This window comes from Telmatherina bonti (genome assembly GCF_933228915.1).
Source record: "Telmatherina bonti genome assembly, chromosome: 2".
In the NCBI taxonomy this organism is placed as follows: domain Eukaryota; kingdom Metazoa; phylum Chordata; class Actinopteri; order Atheriniformes; family Telmatherinidae; genus Telmatherina; species Telmatherina bonti.
The window spans coordinates 38,289,344-38,310,719 of NC_136620.1; the positions used below are offsets into that span (position 1 = coordinate 38,289,344).

Sequence of the window (21,376 nt, forward strand, 5' to 3'; positions counted from 1 at the left end):
AGTAGCTCATTAAGCTATGGCATCCACAGGAAAAAACTGACAAACAAAGAGCATAATCCAAGGCACATTAACTGGGCTGATAATTCAATGAACTCTCATTTGGCAGCCATCTTGCCCTTGTGATGGTCTTTTTTTTTTTCAGCCACAGTAGCAGAGCACAGACCCCTTATGAAGTTCCTACCTCTCTCTGCCTCTCTCTCTCTCTCTTACACACACACACACACAAACACATATGCATACACATGCACTCTCTCTCTCTCTCACACTCTCTCTAAAGCAACAAAACATCCACCATTAGACAACGGGGTACCAACGTAATTAGAAAATGACTTCCTTTGCAATCCTAGCTAAGTAGTTTACACACTGTAATTACAGGGACAAAATCATCTTTTCATCATTTCACTGATTGAGCTCATCAACCCAGTGGGATCCCAGGACTGTGCTCAGGCAACATCTGGGCTAAGAGAATTAGCCCTTAGTTTAGCAGGCCTTACACAGTGGCAAGCAGAGCAGCGTGAACACCGGACATGGCCGTGCACACCACACAACTCTTATTGAGACTGATAGTCTTCTTTTTTTAAAGGGTTGTGTGTCACATTGGGTATCAGATCACAAACCTCATGAGACTGGAGAGAGCTCAGTTACTGCACTCTAACTATCTATTTCCCACGCTTCCAAAAAAAATTCCCATATCAAACTTTCACTCCCCTTCAGCGAACTCCTGCGAAGAAGATCGACCTTGGTGCACAACAACAGATCTTTTCATGGGGAGCTGCATTTGCTGTAACACTCTGCACTCCCTGAGCCTTGACTTTGTAACAAACACATGTGGTCCAGGAGTTGAAGGTGAAGTGCTTTCGTTCGTCTCTGTCCTGCAGAAGAGCCCTGACTACCTCTATGTGTTGGCAACAGAGGCAAGTGTTTAATGTGGCAGCTGTTAGCCTCGTGGATTTTCACTAATCACTCTCTCCTGATTACTCTGATGAGTGTATGATGCTCTTAAATAATCAACCCGCAATGAAAAAAAAAAAAGAAAGAAAAATAATTATCATCATCTCCCTAAGTAGTGCAGCTGCACCCGCCTGCAATAATTACAACTAGAACAGGGCGCCTTCTCTCGTCACTTACAACCACTTATTATTAGAGATAACGCTAATTGGTGCAGTGGTGGGCGACAATTCTTCATGGGGTTCATCATAAAAAGCCAAACCTTGAAAGTTATGGCACATTAGAGGTCTTAAAGCCAAGGTGTGGTATTAAACACTGCGTGCTGAGACACGCCGATAATCTGAGCCAGGGGAGTAGTAGACGTCCTATCAGTAGCCCCTCAGTTTCCTCGCTGCCTTGCCCTCACTCCACCCTTCCCCCATGCCTGGTATCAGCCTGGCAGACACAATTAACATTTTCATAAAAACAATTCCCTGCCTCCAATAGTCCAATGTAATTTGTTTTCCATCTCTGTTCATTAATCATTGTTTAAATCGGTGAGCCATCCCCTCCACTCTGCCATCTGCACTCAGCTGTGTTACAGATATGACACCTTCCCCCTTAATGGGAGCTGACAGCCAGGAGAGGAGGCCTGTGGAAAATAGCTTCCTGCATGTGCACTTCCACCTCACATACTGCCAGCAGGTGAGAGAGGGGTATTTAATGGCTTCTGATTAATTTCAAAGGCAAACAACAATACACTACGACATTCTACAGCATGCAGCACCATATTTTATACAGGAGAACGGTGCTGAAAGTGTGCAGAGCAACAGTGGCTGGGCTAACTAGATCAAAACTCATGCAGACATGCTTTATAACAATAGCGGCGCATTCCAGATTTTGTCGAACTTACAGAGCGTTTTTTCCTCCTAGTTAAATTATTGCAGTGTTCCTACAATATGCTATTGTTTTCCTGGAATTGGGAGCAAGGTTATTAATTATTCACTGTTGTGTTCTCATATGAGGGGGCTATGCTTTTCACTGTATTGCCTCATAGCTCAAATACTTAGGGCCATGGTACTCAGGCAAATTTCATGAGGCAACATCACAGTGATATTATTATCACAAGGCATACACTTAGGAGATTAAAAGTTTCCTGAAGAGTTTGAATGATTGGAAAGGTTCCGATTTCTCTCTGATACCATTTCAAAGTTCTGGGATTTCTGCGTTGGGAAAGACACTTACATCAAATAACTTTTTGCTTTTTTTTTCAAGTGATTTTAAGCCTAAGTCTAAACAGCTTAGGCATTGTTGCGAGGAGAAAATCCTACTCAGTGTGGTGCTAAGAGGGTGCCAAAAAGTTCATCTGGCCTGTTGATTTCACCATGGATTACAGATATTCAAATCATGTGCCTCATGTTCAAACAAGTGCTTCTATCAGGGGAGAAAGTTGCCAAGCAGAGCTTTGTCATGTAAGCTGCATGAATTTACTGCAGCGGGAAGAGAAAACAGGCTGTGGTGCTACATTTAATACAGTTTCATGCACTCGCCCTCCCTTCCTCGAATTCCTTCATGATCATTTCAGATAGCCTATAGTGGAATAGATTAGGGAAAGGTGATCACTTAGACACACTCTGGCCCATTTTTCCCCCATCAGGAACTGCCCCCGGTGTGTTACAAAACACCTCATCCACACACCTTAACTCTTTTTTTTTTGGGGGGGGGGGGTTCCTAACAAGGACAGCAGCAGCAGCAGCAGCAGCAGCAGCAGTAAATGATGTGTATATTCAAAGCTGAATATTTCATGTTGATTGATCGTCCTGACTGCCACCCACCTGCTCCTCCTCCTGTCCCACCGGAGCTGGCATGAGGAGAATTCAGTAATTGAGAAGAGCAGAGCATGGTCTCTCTTTGCTCACATATGACAGATGGGGCATCATCGCTTCAAAGGAGAGCATTTGGAAACAGGAGGAAGGGGGGGCAGAGGGTGGCTTTGACAGTAGCAGTGCCACTCTGTACAGGTGACAGTAAAAAAAAAAAATCTGCTTTTTGTTTTTAAAGAAGTCCTGTTGGAGATGCACAAGTTGAAATAAAATTTTAAAAACCACTTGAGGCAAAGTGGACATCTTGTATTATTGTTCACAGTCACAACTTCATTAAGAGATGCTTTGCTTCAGGCAGCAACATTTCAGCTCACGGAGACGTCATGGAACAGCGCGCGACATGATGGGAGAAACGTAGACATGTCACTAAACATGTTTATGATCTGACTGTCCAGAAAGCACATGCACAATAAAAAAAAAAAGAAGAAAGAAATTACACACCTGATCCTTTCTGCACTCTTTTCAGAGACTCTGACCTGATTTCACGGTAACTTCAGCTGATTCCTCCTCACCTCTCAGCCCTCGCCATTACTTCTGGCACTTCCCGGGCAAAAGGAGAAACCCTACTGTGGCATCTCTGTCAAACGCTTGTCTGTCAAAATCCGACTTGTCGGAAACTTTTCACAAATAACTTGAGGGAATGTTGAAGAGGAAGCAGAGCTTCTTCTTACCTGGCCACTCCGGCGAGGCGCGGAGGACGCGGCGTGACAGATGGAGTTGAGCGGAGAGTGATGTGGACCTGGGTGACTGACTGACTGACTGACTGACTGCTGACTGACGGACTGTACGCTTCGCACGCTTTATCATAAACGCCCAGCACACAGTAGGACCCACATTTCCCCTCGAAGTTCCGCTTCTTTCCTTCTCAATCCACCTTTAAACGCGTTCGGGAGTCCGGGCCAGCGGCGTGCTGCGCTCCGTATTTCCAATTGAAGAAAGAGGTAATGAAATCTTATTAAAAAAGAAAAAAAGATTAGTCAGGATACTTCGACATGTCCCGAAGCCGAATGTCTCCCTCATCTGGCCGCTGGTGTGCAAGTGTAACAGACTGTCTGGCACCGTGCGTAAAATGTGCACTGGCGTCTCCAGGACGAAGAATACAGCTATTCCTTCTCTCATTACCAGGCATTTCAACGCCTTTTGTCGTTTAAGATATGTCAGGTTTGTTTTGGGAATCACCTGCAAGAGTAATACTTTCATTTAAAACAATAAAAGAAAGAAAAAGTTATGTGAATTGATCTGCACGTAGCGCGTCATCATCTTAAATACTGGAGATATGTTCTCAGCATAAAAGCAGTTTGTTACTGGAAGATGCTGCTCTTTGCTTTGTGTCTAAATTCTTTGTTGCCACAGAGTAGAAAGGCTTAAAACTCCAACCATTCCAACCATTTGACCCTCACATATTGTACCTAAATCCTGTCAATGCATACCAAACATATTCCTCCCAGAAAAAAAAAAAATCTTTGACTGAATTAAAAAAAAGAATCCAACTTAAAACCATACAACAGGTCTAAAGATGAAAAGGTTGGCTTGATGTTACTTTGGCCCCATAATTTTACAAAGGGTTCATCATATACCTTGAAACAAGATGTGCTATTAATTTGATTTTATGTCATAGTTGATTCATTTGTCTGTAATTTTATCATCAATTAAAAGTTTTATTAAACCGAATTATTATGCAGTCAGTCCCAAGGAATCTTTCGAATTATTATAACTAAGAAAATGGGAAATGAGTCTAGAAATATTCCTGAAACACTTCCAAGTGTAAGTGGGATACTTTTTATAAGGACTCAAACACTCCCTAAGAATTGTTGCAGACGATTTTCCTTTATCCACATATTATCCTTAAGAATAACTTGCCACCAACCTTTCCACCTAGACTGTTTATGATAAAGCTTCGAGAGAAATTAACTGAAGGGCCAAATGCGTCTCTCAGGTCATGTGTCAGATTTTGTTGTGTTATCTTTAGTATTTTTCATAAATTAAACTAAGAAATGGGTCCTAAGTGATTTTCATGTCCACTTATGCCCAATGGCCCCGGGGTATTATGTGATGCCTTCCTCTGGAGAAGATTCGCCTCTCAGTCTGCAGCACAGACACCACATTTCTCAATATGTGGGGTCCTTTTTTTGACTTACTTCCATAACCATAAGCTATGCTGATTATATATTTGTTACCTTCCCCTTAACATCTGCTTAGATCCCCAGCTGATTTGTTATTACCTTCTCCCAGGTACAGGAAATGATGTTATACCATTGCACCAGTGTTTTTTGTTTTTTTTAGTTTTGGGATTATTGTGACTGTTAGTCTTTGGATTTTTATTTATTTATTTTAATATCTATTCCAGGTTTTCTCTGTATTACTACATCTTTATGAACAATTATTGTATTATATGTGTATGTACATATATATATATATATATATATATATATATATATATATATATATATATATATATATATATATATATGTATATGTGTGTGTGTGTGTGTGTGTATGTGTGTATATACAGTATATGTATGTGTATATATATATATATATATATATATATTCTTTGTTGTTGAACCCAAAAATTAATTTAAAAAGAAATATTTTGGAAAAAAAAAAGTTATTTTCATGTAACAAAGTGCCTAGAATTTACATTTGACATGAAGTCTTTGCTGTTATGTGTTACAACAACAGTGCTCTGATTTGGGAGCCGTTTTTATGTTTGAATACTCACAGTTGAGTGTTACGTGGCTCGTCATGAAAAAACATTCGTCTGATTTGACTAAAAATGTATGAAAAGGAAGCAAATATCCTGGGAAATTCTTAGAAAGATCTTCAAAAACCCTGAAAAGCTAATGCTGAAGACCTCTTTAAAAGATTCCAGGAAAATCTGACTCATTTGAAGCAAAATAAAAATGAAGATTGGCTTAAGATTTTTACATTGTACTGTAAAAAAATGGCCACTACAAACCCAAAACCTCCAAAATGTCTTTGTTTTTCCACACCAAGAAAGGTGTTACAGCAGAGCTTGTTAGAAAGACAAGCGTTAATGAACAAGGTCATCATTTTTACAAATCCTTTAAGACTTTTTAGTTTTTCTTTCTTTCTGTTGTTTCAGTTCATACAGTGATAACTAATCGATTCCACGTATTAACATGTATTATTAATAACAGAGACAAATAAGAATGAAATTTGAGGGGAGAGATGGAAACAGCAGTGTGGAAAATCATCTCACAAAGTTACTTTTGAACATAATTTCCACCTACATCAGTGGAATAAGTGGGATCCAGTAAAGGCCGGGAGTCTACTTGATGTAGATATTTGGATTTATAATATGAAAAGTTAAAGTATCACAGCAGCAGATACACTGACTGCTGTTTAATCCTTCTATCTGCAGCCAGTTGCAAGCCACCCCCCTCCCCTTTCAGGCCCGAACACCTGTCTGGACAACAATACCTGCTTGACTCCTTCATCACACAACTCTTAAAATCCCCCTTAATCCCTGAAATGTAGATCTGGAGTGTGTTTCGGCTCATTAAATAGTTTGTATGCTAGATTTCTTTGAAATGTAGTTCTGCTATGTTCTAGCATATACCTTCGCAGCTTAACCCACATAAGTCCATTGATCTGTGTCTCACCAACACAACGCTAGCATGTTAAGCATTTCCTAATCTGTCTCTTGCTACCTGGATTTTCATATTGGAAAAATAATCCTGAGAGGGTGAGGGGGGAGGAAGTCACCTCAGAACCTGTTTAAGTGTCTTATCAGAAAGCAGCACTTCCACCATTTAACTAAAAAGGGAGTGATAGCCCTTAAACTTCTAAGCCACGGCTTTAATTAACTCTGGAGAATAGTGGTGGGTAGCATTTGGTCTGCTAATATCCAAAAGAACAGATAAAAATATAGTTATGCCCAATATGATGGCATTCTGAGATCCACTAAAGAGAATCCCTCATCCACGCACACACACACACACACACACACACACACACACACACACACAAACATCCCTTTACCTGCATATTTACCTTAACAGAATGGGATTGATGAAAGTAAAGAGGAGGGATCAGAAACTGGAAACCGCCAAATAAATCACAGCTATATAAAGGAGAAATTTCTGTTCAGCAAAGTTTGGATCTTTAAAAACAGTCTGAAGATTTATTTAATGATCATTGTGATAAATATGATGTTTTCCTGTTTATTTACGAGTCCTCATCACAATCATTGGAAGTCTTGATTTGTAATTAGTTTAAAATAATTAAGTAATTAATAGAAATAAACCAAAACTAAGAAGAAAGTTAATCTAAAATCTCAGAAAAGCATGGAAAACAATAAAAAATGACAAATTATTTCCAGTTGTTTTTTTTTTCACCAACGCACCAGAAGCTATGCAGGTAGCTACAAAGGAGTTAGAGAAGTTAAAATCCCTGATCCCACAGTTTCAAAGATGTTTCACGTTCATCAAGCTGCTAAGATGTGTCAGTCGTTCTGGAAGGGTCTTCTACCAACTACAAGTAATACAGATGAAACATGATTGTTGCAGCCTCTGGTACTGGAGGGATCACATCACATTTGGTGAACACACGTCAGCTGTCAGGAACACAAACAAGACAACAGCATATCTACAGGTGTTTCCTAAACTCAGGAATAGATTCAATAATCTGGATTATGTCATTATTGCGACATCAGTCACCTGGTTTACGTCTCATTAGAAACATCTGAGTTTAAAAGTTAGCACATCCTGCTGTGATGGATGAGTGTTTCGACACGTAACGGTAAGAAGCTGGTGTAGAGCTGCATTCTGCTGATGTCAGAGTCTTTGTTTTTATTTGTTTCACAGGATCAGTTACCTTGAACACTTTCTTAAAAATTCATAATGTTGCAAATCTCAACAAGTCAATTTACATTAATTTCATAAAATGTTTCTAAATTCAGTAAATTCTGGGATGACATTAATTGTTACAAGAGACTAAACTAATAATGATACAGTCAAGATGTTGAAAATTATTCAACAGTCTGAGATCTGACATCAGCTGTGGAAAGTAACGACACCGATGCGTAGATACGGTCATGAAGATGCACAACATGGCAACAAACAAAAACAGGTCGGAGCCTCCAACTTGATAACAACAGAATGGTCAATTATCTTTCAGCTGCAACAAGTTATTCAACCCCAACAGATGCAGGAAGCAGCCTTTCATTTCTTAAAGAGTCATTTGGAAAGATGTGTCCATACTTGTGGCAACGATGTTAGTCTGTTTAAGGAGGGTTAGATCATCGGCATCGAGCAGAGAAAACATGCGAGGAGATGCAGAAAGGACTGGAAGTGGGTTCAGAACTGTCCAATGCAGCATTAAAGCTGGAAGGATGGTGGAGAAGCTTCGTCTTCCAGGAAGAAATGTGGTGGAAAACCATCCTGAATGATGCTGATGCTGATCACTGGAACGTCTGGAGGAACCAGATGGAAGAAAAACTCAGGTTTCATAGTGAAAGTAAGAACATTTCCACATGAACAATGAGACTGAACAGCTGTGGAGCCAGAAGAAAACCTCTGATCAGAGAGGAGAACCAGAGAAACAACAGAAAGACTGGACTCTAGAGCTGGAAGAAGGTCTGATGAGTCCAGATTGACCCTGTTCCAGAGTGATGGAGCTTCAGGGTAAGAAGAGAGGCAGGTGAAGTGATGCAGACATCCTACCTAGTGTGTACTGTGCAACCTTGTGAGGGCAGACTATGGTCCAGTTTCAGGTCGAAGTTCAGCAACATTATGTGTCCAAATAATGAGGTCAGTTGATCCCTGAATATGCTGAATCAGCAGGTTATTTAATTTTCTAAGATGACTCCAGCAGGATTCATGATGCTCAGAGTGTGGAAGAGCGGTTCAGGGAGACATCAGTCTCACACCTGGACTGGCCACCAGAGTCCAGACCTGAACCCCATGGAGGATCTTTGGGATTTTCTGGAGGTCCAATTCCCCATCAATACCAGATCTTAATGAAAAAAAACTGAAAGCAACACTGGATGGTAATAAATCTTGTGACATCACAGCGACTCACTGAAATGACGACAGCAAACGCTGCGGACTTAAAGCTAAAGTTGGTGGCGACTGGTTTTGTTTTCATTTTGGCCAGATTGTGTGGGATTTTGGTGTCTAGAAAGACTGAACTTGCAGTAAAACTTTTGGTGGTGGGTTTGTAACACAGATAAGTTGTTTGGCTTCGAGATGAAGAGGGCGGTTTGACGAAGGCCACATGCTGGATGGGGGGAATATCATTCAGTTAATGCTCCTTCAAAGCATCCAGCTGCAATTTGAGTTGATGCTTTCTGCTTTAAAATTTTAATGCACAATAAAAATTTCTCAACAAATAGTCCATCCATCCATCCATCCATCCATTTTCTAAACTGCTTAATCCAATTCAGGGTCGCGGGGAAGCTGGAGCCTATCCCAGCTGGCTTTGGGCGACAGGCAGGGTACACTCTGGACAGCTCGCCAGTCCATCGCAGGGCTCAACAAATAGTCATACGTCATAAATGCACATATTAGCCAGGTCAGTATATGGTAATACGCCACAAACATGTGCTTCAAGTATTTAAAGTGAAAGAATGCCTTTACTGTGAGCAATTCAATGTAAAAATGGAAACAATAATAGTCAATATGTTTTAAAATACTTAGAAATACTCTCTGAGTGGAGGATGATAATAAAAACAAAGAAATGAAGTGCTTCATTTGAAAATAAATTAAATCTTGTGGTTAAAAATCATTTATTTTCATTGTAGTTTTCATCAAGTTTTTACTTAACATAAAGCTGGTCACAAAAATACATACATTCATTAGGCAGGTGAAAAAAAACCAGCAGGTTAAATTACACCTGATTCTAAGAAAAGAAAAAGAAGGCAACTCGTTCTACGCGGCAAAGCCTACAGTCTCACCTCACCTGGCAACATCATGGACCAACAGGGAGCAGCCAACAGGTAAACGTCTGACGGGCGACAGAAAGGGGAAAGTTTGGTGCTTTCTGTACTTCAGCTGTACAGGAGCAAAACTGTCTCTCTAAAGCTGCTACTGTACTTTTCTCTCATAATGAATAAAAGAACTTTGCTATTTGAGATGAAAGCACATGAAAGACGAGCAAAAGAAGGAAACGACTGTGGGTTTTTGTTCAGTTCATCGGCTAAACGAAGACAAAAGGAAGGCCTGAAAATGAATTTGTCTCTTTTAAAGTCACTTCTGCTGCAGCCTGGCAGCTTTGAACTTTGACACCCTTTTTGGTGGCTGCTGGGGCGGGGGGACGTCGGGCGCCACCTCCTCCTGTTTCCTCTCTAATATGGTTGGAAGAGCTGGTGGAACGATGGTCAGATGAGGGACAGCTGAAGGCATGGGGTCCTTCTCGATCACTGTGCCAGAAAATGCCTGGGGGGGGGGGGGCAGAGAACAGGAAATGACAGTGTTGTTATGTGACAGCTCTTACTGCTTCTTCTAGCTTTTATTTACTGATTCTTTGCTCTCCTTCAGATCACAGCTTCAGGTCAAAACAAACAACGACAAGCTCTAATGCAGAAGTACTCAACTTATTTTCCACGAGGACCCCCTTCATGCAACTAGCAAAAAGCTGTGGACCCCCCCGCCTGCCCCATGGTTGGTTTTACGCTTTCATTTGCTGCTTCTCGCCATAAAAGATGCAATCTGACTGACTGCTTTCCTCTGATGAAGCCAGAGTTACAAGAAAAACCAACTTACAGCCTGATTTTTCATTTTTAGGACAAACTGTGTGCACGTTGGCAATTTTCTGACATTTCATTAATGAAATCATGCAGGTTGTGTTTTACTAGAAATGCTGGTTCCATGTCAATGAAACTCCCAAATGATATAAAACTTAAGCAAATACAACTTGATTCATCTCTGTGTGGACATGGCTTTAATGAAATCCCACCGGCTCTGACGAGTCGAAGCCTTAAGGACCCCCGTGGCCTCTGGGGGACCCCATGTTGGGAACTACTTAAGTTCAAGTTCAAGTTGATTTCTTTAGCACATTTCTACAGCAGCAGCTGCACAAGTGCTGAACAATAAAACAACAAACAACAACACTCCACACATGAGTTCAAATTAAACACTGCACATTAAAAAATAAATAAAATCTGCACACAAAGAAAAATCTAAAACAAAAATTAAAATACATGAGAAAAAGCTCAGGTATGACCAAACTACTGCTCTAATGTGCTGTAATGAGAATAAAGCATGTAAACTCAGAGTGATGTAAGAAAGAATTCTTCTTTCACCTCAAACCTGCTGGAGGTCTGCGGCGGCACCGCCGTGGGACTGTCCTCCTCTGTGATGCCGTCGCTGGTGTCGCTGTGCGTGGCCTCGTCGTGGCTCAAGCTGCGTCCAATTATTCTGCGTTCTTCGAAGTCGGCGGCGCTGCTTTCGCTTGTGTCGCTGCACACGCTGTTCTCTCGACTACGCGACTTCAGGATGGACTTTCTGGGGATGGGCTCCCCGTTTTTCACATCCACAAACAACCTGACAAAAGGAAAACAGTCTGAGTTCATCCATCCAAGCAACTCCAGGCTGCAGAGCTGCGTGGGGTCGGATCACCTGGCGGTGCCGGGTGCCTTTACCTGTAAATGTCTGCTGGAGTTGTGATTTTATGAAGCTCGTGATGGGAGTGTCCGTTACTGTGGCCATTTTTCTTCTTCCTCTTTGAATGTTCCTTCTGCTCTTTCCTCTCGCTGAACTTCAATGTGGTGTTTTTTCCCGTGTTTATTCTCACCTGAAGCAAAAGAGACGCTGTTAACATCCAATCTGTCACATGTTATTATTATTATGATGCTTTTTTTCTTTTCTTTTTTTTTTGCGTCACACTAACCTTCTTGGGTTCGACCGTGTGTGAGAAGAAAATGGTAGGCAAGCCGCTGTCGTCCTCATCCTCATAGTCTTCTTCCTCTTTCCGGTCTGTGAGAGGCGATTTACTTCGAGGAACGGAGCTCCAGCTCGGCTTCAAACTGACGCCGTTTACCGAAGCTGCAGCATCCGTCTCCTTCTCTTCCTCTGAAGATGAGGACGATGAGTCCTCACCATTCATGTCCGTATTGTCAGACAATCTAAAGGACAGAAATTCCAAACATCTTAAGTTTTTCTTTAAATTACTGAAGATCAAGCAAAAGAATCTTCATATCAGGGCTGGGGAAATCCAATCGGAAAATCGGAAATCAGGATTTTTTTCTTAACAATTTTAAAATCGATTTTTTTGTTTATATAAATCTTTTTTTTTTTTTCCAAATAAATAAAATGAATGCACTATTTTTTGTCATTTTTATTGTTTTTTATTGATCTTTTTACTTGTCTTCTTGGGCATTATGGCAGCAGAATGAATCCAGCTACTGTGTTGTATTTTCCTCAGTGAAATGAAGAAAAATAACGTGCGAAAAAAAAGTTTTATACATTTTTTTTTGTTTTTAAAAAAATCAGCAATATTGAAAAATTGTGAGAATCGCATTTTAAATCGAATCGGCACCCAAAGAATCGAAATTGAATCGAATCGAGACAAAAGCATATCGTCACAGCCCTGCTTCATATACCTGTCCTGCTCATCCTGTAGCTCCTCCATCCTCTCAAGTTCATCCAACCGAGCCCACAGCTCCTCCACGGTCATGTTGCCTTTCCTGCTTCCTCCATCTCCACTCGCTCCTTCGTTCTCCTCATCCTCCTCTTTTAGATCAAACACAACCTCCACCCTAGGCTTAGAATTTGGTTTGTGAGCAATTCTTTGCTTTCCTGTTAAAGCATTGAGGACACAAAAGAAATCCAGTCACTCTTTATGAGGAAAAAAAAACACTAATTACAGCAGAGAATTCATCACAGAGCTAATGGCTCTTTGCTTTCTCACAAGCCGCGGCGAAGTGAAACGAGGTCAGAAGAAAAGCTGACAAAGATACCTTTGGTGACAGCAGAGTCATTGTTTCCGACCTCCTCTCTGATATCGACATAGTCGCCTTTACTCTGAAGCACAAGAACGCCACAGTCAATACATTTGTCCCCACTTAAGTGTTACACAACTTCTTATCAGTGAGACAGCTTGTAGAACTGCAACATACGGCCGACATGGTTTCCAAATCCTTGGCAAACCCAACTCTCGCTTCAAAACTTTTCATCGTCGTGGACAGTTCGTCCAGTTCTCTTCTCACGTCTGTAGGAAACAGATGCATTATCGTGAATAAGAGCATTCAGGATGGCAGACTGACAGGACAAAATGAGCAAAAACCTGGCAGCGGGCAAACACAAAGACGAGGAGAAAACACTGAGTTTAAAGACGAGCAGCTGCTAAAGAGTTAAAATCCTAAACAAGTCGGAGAGCGAGAGAAGAAAAAAAAGAAAAATGATGACACAAACAGTTCATAATATCTTCTGCCCTGAATACTACTCCGGATCATTAAATCTTCACAACAATTAAGCCCTTTCACTAATAGCAGCAGAGGGCCCTTGTTTCCATGGCGATCGGGAGCCCCTCCAGTCAGTGCATCAACTGGAAGTGAGGAAAGGTCAAACACAGAAGGCCTGACAACTCAGCCGCTGTCTGACACATTTCAGCTAGCTATGTTTGTATCGCAGCACTTAGCTCTGTAATAGCAGGGTGGGCAGGGTCAGGAGACAAGGAGGGAGGGGGCGAAGGGTGTGTGGGGGGGCATGGATGAGCTGTGGCAGCACATTTCTGCTTCACTACACATTCTAATAATGTTCACATCAGAGATCGTTGCTTGGGCCCATTTGACTTGATATGAGGTTTTCAGACCAAGAATGAGCAGCGATGGGGGGGGGGCGGGCAAAGCTGCACATCCACCATGTTAGACGGCGCCTGATTCGTCCACAAGACAGAAACAAGGACGAGTTGTTACCATCAAGTTTACAACAATTAATGCCGCATCGGCACATCGGCTGCTGTTGCAGCTTGCAACCCTTCAATCACATGTGGGATAAAACATTCAGCATAAAGACGAGCCACACCTCCACAAAAAGAAAAAAAACTGCATGCTAAAAGCATTTCTGTTTCAGCAAACTCCTGTTTTAAATCTCAGCCGTCCAAGTTTGTCCAAGATGTCTAGATGTGATGCACCACCACCCTCTGCTGGATGAACGGCGGGAAGCAAAACTCACACTTCATCCTGTGGTCGACGATCTTCTGCGCCTGCTTCGCGGAACACTTAGCGAACCAGTTGTCTCCCAGCAACACCGTGACCTCGTTGGTGTGCACCAGCCTGCCCGGCATGAGGGCCAAAGGGCCGAATGGCACCTGCGCGTGGCGCAGCGGACAGGAAAATAAAGTAGAGCAAAAACAGGAAGGATGTCAAGAAAGAAAGTGGATGTAAAAGTGGAGCAAAGAGGAAAATAAACTTTCTGTGATGGAAATATTGTGGGTCAGTTTGTGTTTAACTCACCATGATGTCATAAGTCAGCTGATCTGGTAGCGTTCTGAGGCGGTCACTGAGGGCTTCGTAGTCGCCCGACACCTTCATCCTGCAAATCGATTCAACAAGTACAGAACATTTACTGCAACCCCAGTTGCCCAAAGCGCTGAACAATATAAACAACTGCACAATAAAACCATTAAATCAGTAAAAACAAATGCATTAGGCTGTAATTAGAAAATAAGAAGAAAAGAAACAAGGACAAGCTCAGCTATGTTCCAAAGCCAGTGTGAAGAACTAAGTCTTCATCAGGCAAGTCTCACTGCTGAAACCACAGCCCTCCTCTGGTGGCAGGCCAAACTGGGAAACAATCCACAGCTGCTGAACACTGGAGAAAAGCTTCTTTATCAGATGAGAAGAAAATCCTGCTACAACCACAAGATGGCGCTGGTTTTTATTTGTAGAAAGGCAGCAGAAAGCAGAAACCTCCAGCGGAGATTAAGAACAAAGCAGACCTGCTGGTCCTCCTCAAAGCCTCATACCTGCCTTGTCCAGAATATCAGCCACTCAGTCTGACTCAACTTCCACACCTTCTCCTGCAGGGATTATGTTCCCAGATGAAAGCAAAAGCCCCTAACAGCAGGTAATACTGTAAATCTCAAGCACTCCTCCCATTTACACACCAATAGACACTCTAAATGTTTGATGTTTCTGCTAATTTCAGATCCAATCATTAAAGAGGAACATCAACAGGGGAATAAATGTATGTGAATGTTTAAACAGGCAACCTGTTAGGCTAAGTCTCAATTCTATCTTTTACCCCTTCCCCTAGCCCTAGCCCTATCCCTCGGCCCCCCAGTGGAGGGGTAAGTGTCAAGTGATGAAAATGTTCCCCTAAGAAATGGGACGACACTACACCGTGACGACGTCATCAAGCTGCGGTACTCTAGCTGCTACGCAAACAGAGGCGACGTGTGATTGTTTTCCAAGATGCCGTTGTCGTCAGCCGTGCTACTTTCTGTTGTCTGGGCAATCGGTATATCTCCCATTTTTGTCTGCTTGTTGGCTAGTCACCTTTCCTCCCAACCTCTTTTATGAATGTTCTGTATCGAAAGTAGAATTTTTTTTGTTAGTTTTCATCAGCCCAATGCATTCCATTACAAGGGTCAGATCCAAGTTGTCTATGAGATACATGTGCATAGCTTGATTTTTTTTTTTTTTAATGTAGATATAAATACAGACGGTAGTAGTAATTGTATAAAAAATTTTAATGCTGTGTAAACTGCATAAACAGGAACTACTGTCCCTTGAACGTTGTTTTGCAGACAACATGGGAATTGCACGTGTAACTTCTTTATGTAATTGTAACTTAATAGAGGCTTTTTAACAGAAATTAGTACAAGAACAGGAACGTAAACAATAAACTCCTCTTTTTCTGCTCTGTAGTGGATAAGTGCCCTCGTGTGTTCTGGTGTCCCTGGTTAAAACATGTGATACAATTTAGCACAGTTCACAAAAGTAAAGGAAATGCTACAACGTATAGATGATTGGCACTGAAAGAAAACAGCGACAGTGGTTTTATGCATTCATATATCAAACCAGCAGTTCAGCTAATGCTAGCCTCTTGTGCTAACTCTAGCAAACTTTCACAGAGCAGAACATTCGATTGTAACATAAAACGCCGTAATTTCACTCTTTTAAAAAATCATATTTTAATGCTGAAAATGCTTAAATTTGTAAACCTCTTTTTCATCATTGGTAGACATGTTGCCGGGGAACGCGCTGTACAGGAACTAGTAATTGGCAGCCGTACCCTTCTACCCCTTCTTCAATGAAGTGTGGTCCTGGAAAATCTTCACTTTAAGGGGTGTGTAGCCTTCACCCTTCCCCCTTAGCCCTTGTCCAAAGGAGAATTGGGATACCCCTTCCCCCCACATGATTGCGCAATATGGAGGGATAGGGCTAAGTGGAAGGGGGAAGGGGGAGAATTGAGAATGACCCTTTGTTGTACATGTATTACAGCAATATGATGCAGATTCATGGTGCTTTATTCATGTCTTCAATGCAACACACACTAACAGACAGCAGCTGTGATAAAAGCACATTGTTTTGGCTGTGAAAAGGATTTTCAACCCGGTGCGTTGTTCCTTTAAATCCAGACTAAAATGCATCATACTGGAAGTGCTGAAACATGAGGAGAAAACCGCAACTTGTGGAAATGCCGTTCAATAACATGATCAGATACAATTTGCTTCCAACTACATGGCTCCACTTTGCTGCTGCTCTCAGCACACTCAGCCACACGAGTGTCTCCTGCTTAGTCAAACTAATTTTAACAAAACCAAATAAAGTCACGGCACAAACTGGAATAATAAAAGGTTCTAACAGGTCCAACAAAACTGACTGAGGAAGAGTGAGGAAGATTTCAGTCTCAGCCTGCAGAGTCTTTACAAGAGCTCTAATCAGCAGGAAGTTAAATCACCTGTGTGGGTCTATAAAGGCTGCTTTTTTCCCCCTAACCTGACACCAGCGTACGCATTACCAACCTAAACTTAGGTTAAAAGAAATAAGTAAATACATTTCTAGCTGATCAATAAGCACCAACATTCAATAACCGAATCTAATTTATTTCAACGCTTTTATAAGTGGATGTTCAATCTGAAATGAATTCTCAAACTGGCAGCTGCACGATCAATACAGCTCAGAGACTACAGCAGGGAACCTGATGCGCTTCAAATGAACTCACCGGCCTCTTTATAAGGTACGTCTGCTCAACAGCTTGTTGGTATCATACGTCCCACCTTCCAACTGAACTCAGATTTTACTCAGTCTATCTTCCATGCATCTGAACATTACATACCGCTGGAGAGGTTCCTGAGATGTGGATGATGTATTTCAGGCTACAATCACAGCAGTAGAATCAGAGAAAAGACAGATTTCAGACCAGTTACAAGTGCAAATTATCATACTGTTCTCCAGCAGCAGAAGACGCTGCAACAAAAACGCTCCTGATACACCAGTAAGGGTCCAGTAAAAAAGGTTTTTATGTTAAAAATGGCAGGATTGTAGGACTTAATCAGCCAATCACATGGCTGTGTTTAGAAATGTGGACAGTGGCCGATGCGATTTGCTGAAGGTCAAACTGAGGATCAGAATGAGGAAGAAAAGGGATTTAAGTGACTGAATGTGGTGTTATGGGTGGACTGATCTACTAGGAATTCTCTCCAGTTTACAGAGAAGGTCTGAAGAGGAGAAAACATCCAGTTTTTCCAGCGTTTGATCATCTCTGAACACACAACCCGTCCAGCCTGGAAGTAGATGGTCTCCAGCAGCAGAAGACCACAGCGGGTTCCCTCCTGTCAGTAAGAACAGGAAACTGAGGCTACAATTCACACAGACTCACCAGAACTGGACAATAGAAGATGGAGAAACGTTGCTGGTCTGATGAGTCTCCAGTTCAGCTCCACATTCACATGGTAGGATCAGAATCTGCTGGAAACATCATGACAACATGGATCCATCCTGCCTTATCCCGGCTCCAGGAGGATACTGTACCATGTCACAGAGCTCAAATCTTCTCCAAATGGCTCCTCGCACATAATGAGTCCAATGCACTCCAATGGTTTCCACGTTCACCAGATCTCAGACCAACAGAGTAGTTTAAGGATGAGGAGGAACGGGAGGTTCTCATCATGATGAGGTGGAAGGGGAGGTGACATGGTTGAACAGGAGATTCTCATCATGCATGTACAGTAACCGTGATGTTAATATGAAGCAAAATCTCAGAGGAATGTTTCCAACATCTTGGTGAATTCATGTGACGTAGAACTGAAGCAGTTCTGTCCAGTCGGCACCAGCAAGGCGTATTTTATAATCTGGCGAGTTTACTAAAATCACTTTTTAACTCTTTTAATCTCATCCACACACTGGTGTTTCCATCAAGCCCTAACATTATCAGTTCTTCTGTCTTTTAGACAGGACACTTCTCAAGTCTCCTCATCACACATCCATCACTCTTCCGCTTTCCCTCCAACAGAGGACACAAAACGGATGCATCGAAAAGTAGCGAGAAGAAATGTCTGGAAAATAATTAGACGTTCTGAACCGTTTCCAGCTGCTTTGTTAGTGCACAGCTTTGTGTGTTCAGTTTCTTCTTGTTTGCATTTGCATCACGGTGTGCTGTACTCCATATGGACACATAGATACCAACATCAGCACGGTGAGGTTTCCTGACAAAACAAACAACCTGAATGTTTGCACATTAAATGAAAAAGCTCTGCCTCTTCAATCAACCAGATGTAGACTTGATGCACTTCCAATCATTGGAATAAAACTGGATCAGAATACAAATTCTACCTAAACGTGGGTCTGACTCTGTATTAGAACACTATCTGTAACTGGTCTAAAAACAGCTCTGTGGCGACGCGTTTAGGTGACATCGGACTTCTCTTAGTTCTGATTAAAAGGATGAAAAGTCTAATACTAATCTCCTGTGAATTAAGACTTTGTGTGTACGCAGTAATGGCTCCTGTTAGCAGAAATACAAGCTTTGAATGCACCTTCAAGACAAAGGATTAGAACGATTTCTGGGTGCAATGGGGAACTGGGATTTCTTACATATCACAGCATCACGGCAAGTAAACAGAAGAGTGGTAAGATGAAGTTTTATTCATCTGAAAAAACAGGGATGGTGTGGAAAATGTGATTAGTCTGATAAATAAGGTGAAATAAACCCAACCCAACAGGTTGCCATGTTTGCTACCTAAAAAATTCTCAACATATTCTGTTGGGACCAGACCAGGTCTACAGCCAGCCCAGTAAGAACCCAGCCCATCTTCCTCTGCAGACGAGCCTTTCTAACCTGCAAAACGGGGTTTGGCATTCCTAATAAAAAATAAAAGAAAAATACATGGGGGTCTCTGGAAAAGATGTTTTGAAGGCAGTGTTTGTTCTGGAACGCCTTGTGGGGGATCAGATATTACTGGTGACTCTCAAGCCAAAACGCCTCCAGATACCTTGAACTGGTTTATTATATTATCCCATGTACAAAGAAGAAACCCGCTAATCTTTTCCACTTTTCTTATACTTCACATGACAAACTGGAGATATTCTCCCCATTCTTGCTTCTTCACCACAACAATCCCCTGCTGACATCAGCCTTTTTCATATGTATGTTTAAAATATCATGCATAAGGTAACAGCCCTTCTGGCTCTGAAGTGCTCCTGCTCTAACTTTTATAGAACAAAACTAAAATAAAACAACAATACTGTCCAGATAAAATACAAGTCAGTTTAAGGATATCGGCTACTCTGTTTCCCCTCTATTTTCCATATTATCTCTCTATTCTCTGAATTGGTTTGTAAAAAAAAAAAAAAAAAGATAAACAGATTAAAGTAAACATGAATAAACTATTCCCCCCTGCATAGCCATGTTTCGAGATTTTGTTTCTCATACTTACCAGTGCTGAATTCGACTTTCACAATCTTTCACCACCTGTTTCAGGATAAAAAATGTCAGTTTTAATTTAATTTTAAGTAAAAACAAACATGTCAAACTTTAAATAAATAATGTGCAAAGATGAAATAACTTCTCATCTTGATTTAAACAAAAATAGTGAACTTTTTACACAACAGGATGACTGACAGGCAAGGCCGGATTATCCAATGGGCATTATGAGCACAGGCCCAGGGGCCCATGCCCACTTGGGGCCCATATAGGGCAAACACCAGCATTTTGGACATGAAACAAAATGTACATAAAAGCCAGATAGTTACACCACAGTGTTTCGTGTATTGCTACTGGTACCGCTTGCTGAGAGATGTTAGAAATGTAATTTCACAGACTTTTCACAATTTTGCAGTGGGGAAGGGGGCCCCCTGGAACATTCTGGGCCCAGGGGCCTGTGCACTTTTTATCCGACCCTGCTGACAGGAGGCAGATCACATGTTTAGAGTAAAGGAAAGTGAAAATAAAGGATCATTGTTATTACAGTTTAATTAAAGGGGACTTCCGGGTGGGGAGGGGCGCTACATACTTACCTTCCTTTATCTAACTGCTCCATAAATCTGCAAAAACTTCATTTCTATAAGTTTAAAGCTTCCCTGTTCCGCTAAGAAGTGCAAAGAAACGAAACAACCAACACACACACTCACACACACCGTACAAGACGTGAGTGGCTTCTCGAGGAAGCTTCTAGAAAACTGAATCACATAAACAAAACGTTTGTCTTTAAAATCGATGACATGATTAAATTTGTGCACGTGCATGTATAAATGCAGCATGAACCAGACCAGCAGAGTCCTCCTGGGTTTCAGGTCTCCATCTGACCCCCACCGCGTGGCCAGGAACTCGTGGCTCGGCTCCACCTGCACAGCAGCATGTTTCATCATTTATTTACCTTCTGGTGCTCCTCTCTAAGCCTGGAAACCCCGCTTAAATGATCTATGTTCATTTCACCCCTTTCAGCCATGATCAGTCCACGTGCACAGCAGTAAAATAAGATGTTTTAGTGACCCCAAATCAGAGCTCAGGGGTTGTTGTGAGTCCTAAAGAAGTGTTTATGAATGCAGCAGCAGCGATCCGTGAGGCCCGTCCTGCACGTGTTCATCAAAGGGGCAGTGATGATTATCCACACGTCCAAAGCTGAGATCATCTCACACTCTCATTTCACGATTTCTGCATGATCTCCAAAAAATATCCACGCTTCCAACATCCAAAGCTTAGCAAATAGTCCTCGTCACTGTGGCTGCGCTGTTCGTTCGTCTCTTTAACCAAAACAACGGACTTCCGGTTAAGATTTTCAGTATAAAACAATATAAATTCAAAAATAATTTACTAGAAGACATCTATAGACATAGAAAGGAAATATACACTTGTGCTCACATTTATTTATACCCTTTCATTAAAGAAGCAAAAACAAAAACCCAGCTGCCTGTAAAATAAGCTGAAATTGACTAAAGTAATGATAAATAAACATTTTATGAAAATCATTGCATTCTTTTCTAATTCTGGTTCAATGGAAATATATATATATATATATATATATATATATATATATATATATATATATATATATATATATATATATATATATAATTTTTTTTAAAACAAACAAATAATAATTTATAACATATTACATCAGTCATAAACTAATATTTTGTTGAACAATCCTTCAGT

The 21,376-nt window shown here is 41.4% G+C and overlaps 1 protein-coding gene across 1 annotated transcript; it reads right to left on the reverse strand.

Annotated features, from left to right (window-relative positions):
• Positions 1–9,609: 9,609 nt before the first annotated feature.
• Positions 9,610–20,921, reverse strand: uri1 (URI1 prefoldin like chaperone). Its single transcript, XM_079247684.1, has 11 exons — positions 20,598–20,921; positions 19,659–19,693; positions 14,230–14,308; positions 13,949–14,084; positions 12,892–12,983; positions 12,733–12,796; positions 12,376–12,571; positions 11,664–11,898; positions 11,416–11,567; positions 11,077–11,317; positions 9,610–10,210 (listed from the first exon to the last, which is right to left on the reverse strand). The coding sequence occupies exons 1-11, from the start codon at positions 20,667–20,669 to the stop codon at positions 10,022–10,024; spliced, it is 1,491 nt and encodes a 496-aa protein (XP_079103810.1). The 5' UTR covers positions 20,670–20,921; the 3' UTR covers positions 9,610–10,021.
• Between the last annotated feature and the right edge of the window lie 455 nt (positions 20,922–21,376).

Excerpts from the sequence above, each read along its gene's own strand:
- uri1 (XM_079247684.1), bottom strand. The coding sequence starts at position 20,669 with ATGGCTGAAAGGGGTGAAATGAACATAGATCATTTAAGCGGGGTTTCC. Across the intron at positions 14,309-19,658 it reads GAAAGTCGAATTCAGCACTG|GATGAAGGTGTCGGGCGACT; the intron begins GTAAGTATGAGA and ends ATCGATTTGCAG. Across the intron at positions 10,211-11,076 it reads AGACCTCCAGCAGGTTTGAG|GCATTTTCTGGCACAGTGAT; the intron begins GTGAAAGAAGAA and ends CCCCCCCCCCAG.